The 5,498-nt window shown below is 36.0% G+C and overlaps 1 protein-coding gene across 1 annotated transcript; it reads right to left on the reverse strand.

Moving 5' to 3' along the window:
• Window positions 1-1,378: 1,378 nt before the first annotated feature.
• On the reverse strand, window positions 1,379-5,115 carry dtx3la (deltex E3 ubiquitin ligase 3L a). Its single transcript, XM_073830414.1, has 4 exons — window positions 4,858-5,115; window positions 4,253-4,416; window positions 1,943-2,154; window positions 1,379-1,784 (listed from the first exon to the last, which is right to left on the reverse strand). Exons 1-4 carry the CDS (start codon window positions 4,937-4,939, stop codon window positions 1,715-1,717), a joined length of 528 nt encoding a protein of 175 aa, XP_073686515.1. The 5' UTR covers window positions 4,940-5,115; the 3' UTR covers window positions 1,379-1,714.
• Window positions 5,116-5,498: the final 383 nt, after the last annotated feature.

Below are 5,498 nucleotides of genomic sequence, written 5' to 3' on the forward strand. Positions count from 1 at the left end.
TGGTCAGGCTGGGAGACCAACTGTAACAGTTTAGCCAGGCTGGAAGACCATCTTAAACCAGCTAAGAGCAGCCAACCTTTGGCTGGATTTAGCTGGTCATAGCTGGTAGTAGGGGTTTAGAGGGGTTTTGGCCACTTCCTAAGCTGGTCAGGCTGGTCTTAGCTGGTCAGAATGGGAGACAGGCTGACCAACTAGCTAAAACCAGCTTGGCCAGACTGGGAAACCAACTAAAACCAGCTACTTCCAGCTTAAACCAGCCAACCAGTTTAGGCTGTTTTTTTATGTGGTTATCCAGCCTGGTCGTAGCTCATCAGCAGGCTGGTTTTAGAGGGGTTTTGGCCACTTTTTAGCTGGTCAGGCTGGGAAACCAGCTAAACCAGTTAGAACCACCTTGACCAGGCTGGGTGACCTGTTTTGCTAATAACAACAAATTGGATGATACAAAGCACACATGTAGTTTACAAATGGCTATGCTCAATCTTAAATAAGAAAATAAGGAAGTTTTTAATCATAATTAAAGTTATTAAGTTTTAAATAATTAAATTAATAGGGTATGTAGTCATAAGCAGGTTTGTGACGCATCTAGACAGAGCCCGGTTTCTCCGGGTCATGAACAGAGAGAGAGGGAGATGTGACGGAGGAGCAGAGAGCCACGCAGATTGAAGGAGGATGGGGCAGGAACAGATTTGATAGCTGTCAGAGTCGTGGTGGAGGCTGACAGTCGGGACGGATGACTCCTGGCGGAGAGTCCACGAGAAAGTGGTTTAAGAACGCCCCTGGAGATGACGGAGCCCTCTCTAATGGGGCCTGCCAATCCGATTACTCTTTATTGTGAGTATGAAGCCTGGTGTGTAATTCAGTTTGAGGAGAACAGAGGGCCACCGTCAGCCTGGGAAAGTTCACACTCGGCAATGTGCAGACACATTTCAGGAATGGAGGAAATATTGCAGAGGATGTGTTGACTTCACCTGGCAGGCAGTGCGGACTGAGCAGGTGGAGAAGAGTATGCGATTCTAGCTGCCTTTAATGTTGAATTCCTCCTTATTTTATTCATTTATAATAACTTATCAATATTTCAGTCAGATTATTTGAATTAAATTAAAATTAAAATAATTTTTTGTTAACTGAAAGCTAAAAAATAAAATACAGATATTAGATAAAAAAGAAAAAAAATAATAGGTTTAAGTTGATGTATTAAAATTACACTAAAAGTACTAAAAGAACAATAAATTAAAGCTAAATGCAAATATAAAAAATTACGAAAACCAACTCAAATAAAAATGAATACTGAAAATATATGTAAAAAATTGACGCTAATTCAAAATATAAATAAGCATTATATAAATAATACTTCATTTTAAAAAAATCCAGAAAGTGGTTAAATAAATTTTTCATTTTAATTTAACATTAATTAAAGCACTTTAAACAAACAAACTGTACAATGGCTTGTGGTGTATGCAATACTGTCTTCCTTCTTCATTTTTTTAAACGAAAATACACTACATTTCACAAGTTGCCATGTGCATCATTGCAGCTCAGTTTTTGGCATATAAAGGTCCTCATACACTCAAATTGATCAGCCTTGATCATGTTCTGTAGATTTGGACATGTCAAACTTCATGTAATCATGCCACATCTATATCTGTATCTTGATCATACAGGGTTGTGATGAGATTGGGAATCAACGGTCGTTTTCATGGTAGTTCATCTTCTCTCATTTGATTCCCTTAACCTTGAGACTTTTCCTCACTAATTTCAAGTATGTTGGATCTGGATAGCCCAAGCTGACAAAATAGGACAGAAAATTGCTGGATTATTATTTTACCTCAACATTAATTTCTGGGAACTCAATATGTATACTCTTAAACTCAGCAGAACTGTGGTGAACACTGATCTATTATTTGGAATTCATTTCACATTTATCATTATAATTATTGTATACCTTCCAGGTCCCCCGCTGTCCACAGTCTTGAGTGGTATATCTGCAGGCATCACGCAGTATTCACCACTGTTATTGGCTGCCACAGTGAACAGCAACTTGTGTTCGAAGGCCTGCTCCAGTAAGCGGAGGATCTTGGTCCCTGTGGTGTTCTGAGGCAGGTAGGCCATAAAGTCAGTGCCCTTGTAGCTGTGTCCTGGATGAGGATGCTTGTCCTGCAGGGTGATTTACTTTTTAAATGAAATTGTAAAACTATTTTCATACAAAAAAAAAAAAAAAAAAACACACAAAGTATTTGAGCAACAGTCTAGGTGACTATAGGCACTGAGCGACTGTGCTTGTACAGGTAACTTGAGTTTGAGTCAAGTTTGTGATATTTGTACATTGTCATTTAAACTCTTTAGCTTAAACTAAAACCACAAAAAAAAATTTATTTAAATAATATGTTCTTTGCAATTCATTTCAATTTAAATGAATGATTTAAAGAATATTCTATATACAGTATATATAAAATAAAACATAAATTACAAAGTATCCATTATACATATTTATTTATTATTTAAAATAATTCATTTACATGCCTAAAACAAAAGTAAAACTTTGAAATGGGACTATAGTAAAGCTGTTTAATTCTGACCTTTTTTTAATCGGAATTGCGAGTTTACATCTCACTGTTCTGACTTTTTTTCTCAGAATTGTGTAATACAAAGTTGCAATTCTGACTTTTTTTTCAGAATTTTGTAATAAAAACTCAAAATTGTGAGTTATAAACTCATCTTGCTGTTCCGATTTTTTTTTCTTTTTCTGACTTGCGAGATAAAGACTGGCAATTCTGACTTTTCTTGCAAATGCCAGTTTGTATCTTGCAATTCTGACTTTTTTCTTGCAATTCCAAGTTTATATCTCACAGTTGATGTAAACTTTTTTTCTCAAAATTTTGTAATACAAAAGTCACAATTTAGACTTTTTTTTTCTTTTTTGTTGTGAGATGTGAACTTGCAATTCTGACTTTTTTTCTCACAATTCACACTTTTTTTCTCACAATTCCAAGTTTATATCTCGCAGTTTAGATCTTTTTTCTTGCAATACCAAGTATCTCTCATTTCTGACTTTTTTCTCCAAATTTCGTAATACAAATTTCTCAGAATTGTGAGACATGAACTCTCAATTCTGACTTTTTTCTTGCAATTCTGACTTTTTTCTTGGAATGTCATGATATAAACTCTCAATTGCAAGTTATAAAGTCAGAATTTAAGTTTTTTTTGCGCAAATGCAAGTTTGTATCTTGCAATACTTTTTTCTCGCAGTTCTGACTTTTTTTTACTAAGAATTGTGAAATATGAACTGGGAATTCTGTATTTTTTTTCTTGCAATTCCAAGTTTATATCTCAAAATTCTGACCTTTTTCTTGTAATTCCAAGTGCATATCTCGCATTTTTTACTTTTTTTCTCCATATTTCGTAATACAAATTCAGACTTTTCTCAAAATTGAAATATGAATCTCTCGATTCTGACTTTTTTTCAGAATTTAATGATGTAAACTCACAATTGCATGTTATAAAGTCAGAATTGCGAGAAACATTTTTTTTTCCTCAAATGCTTCTCCCCATTCTGACTTTTTTCTCACAATTTCAAGTTTGTATCTCGCAATTCTGACTTTTTTCTCGCAATACCAAGTTTATATCTCGCATTTCTGACTTTTTTTCTCAGAATTTCGTGATATAAACTCACAATTGGGAGTTCTAAAGTCAGATTTTGGAATTCTGAGAAAAAAATAACAATTGCGAGATACAAATTATGAGAAAAAGGTCACTTTATCACAATTCTAAGAACGAAAATCATAATTGCGAGTTTTTATCACACAATTCTGAGAAAAAAAGAGATGTAAACTCACAACTGTAAGAAAAAAAAAGTCAGAATTGTGAGATAAAAAGTCACAATTACCTTTTTTGTCTTTTTATTTAGTGGCAGAAACTGGCTTCTCTTCTATCTCCTCAGATTTACAAAAAAAACACCAACAACTGATGCACACTGTATGAAAGCTCAAGCACAGCGCTCTATAAACACTTCAGGCATAAGTGCCTATCATAACAGGGGATTTTAGTAGTTATCAGAACACATCTGTCAGTGTCTCCATTTGCCCCGTGGAAGTGAATGAGAAACAGGCTGGACCGGATTCCACAACGCGGAAAGACGGATAACTGAGATGTTTTAGAGTTGTCAGTGATGCACTGAAAAGGTGTGTCAATTCACCTTGATACTAAAACATTGTCAAAGTGATACAGTAAAAAAAAGAACACATCATGAGCTCACCGACTGGATTCCATCATCAAAATGATAGGTAATTTGAATGGTGTCACAGTCAGAGTGTCCCGGCAAACTCCGTCTCTCGATTTCCCAGTTCATCTGCCCTCCGTCTGGCTGGTTTCCTTGTTTTATCAGACTCTTCTTTTTGTGGTTGTTTGACGGTTGACCATCTGTTTGAACAACCAGAAAATATAACAGACGCTAAGAAAGAGGGCAAAGAGCTTATTTTTGATTATCTTTAACGAATAGGTCCATATAGATGATTGTAGATGAAAGATGTTAGTCTTCAAGCTCACACAGGTGTTCAAGCAGAGTATCTTGAAATAAATTAACATGTACATTTATGCATTCAGCAGATGCTTTTATACAAAGTGAGCCAGCAATATCCATAATATACAATGCCAAGTTTAGTGGACAAAACGTAAGCTAAGTGTGCTTTTGTAAAATCAAAGCCATATGGTTTAATATTTTTTTATCTAATGCAAAAACATTCATGCATTTTTAAAAGTGGAAAACCATTTTTGTGTGCCATTTGTCTTTCAGTGTCATGAATCTACTGTATGTCCGATTGACCAATGATGTGAACCGTCAGAAAGCACTCAGAAACTCACCTGTCTCAGTCAACGGTGGAGGACCCTTTCCATTCAGGTATCTGTTGCACTGCATCTTATCCTTGCTTTGTGGAGCTCCCATGATCAGCTCTGAGTCAAACAGGCAATGATTTCATAGGTTTGCAGATCATTGAAAAGATACAAACATAAGCATTTGATGCAGTTTACATCAAACCATTTTTAGTGTACACAAGTTGTATTTGCAGTATACATACCTGATGTCTTTTAGGATGCACACCTGCTTCTCTCACTCTTCTGCTCATCTGCACTCTGACTATGAGGCAGAATCTTTCTCGTAGCTCACAGATTATAAGCGCAAAAATAAGGGCATAAATAAGGAAGTGAAGGCAGGTGTAGTTAAACCTGTTCTGGATGAGACAGCTGCTTGAGAACGGGAGGGGTTTTAAGGATTTGAGCAGACGTGCATGGCATGCTGTTTTGTTTCATTTGTTTGCACAAGGATTCACAAACTTTTAATGTGCATTCTTTGTGTGTGTGTGTGTGTGTGTGTGTGTGCGTGCGTGCGTGTGTGCGTGCGTGTGTGTCTGTGTATCTTTATATAAAACTTGAAAGCAGTGTCATGAGTGTCCTGATGACTTACGGATGCCAAATACTCACATTATTTGATTGATTTAGTTCCG

Source organism: Garra rufa, chromosome 24 (assembly GCF_049309525.1).
Source record: "Garra rufa chromosome 24, GarRuf1.0, whole genome shotgun sequence".
In the NCBI taxonomy this organism is placed as follows: Eukaryota; Metazoa; Chordata; class Actinopteri; order Cypriniformes; family Cyprinidae; genus Garra; species Garra rufa.

Coding starts and splice junctions, on each gene's coding strand:
- dtx3la (XM_073830414.1), bottom strand. CDS start 4,939: ATGGGAGCTCCACAAAGCAAGGATAAGATGCAGTGCAACAGATACCTG. Junction 2,155..4,252: donor TTGATGATGGAATCCAGTCG/GTGAGCTCATGA, acceptor ATCACCCTGCAG/GACAAGCATCCTCATCCAGG. Junction 1,785..1,942: donor GACAGCGGGGGACCTGGAAG/GTATACAATAAT, acceptor CTATTTTGTCAG/CTTGGGCTATCCAGATCCAA.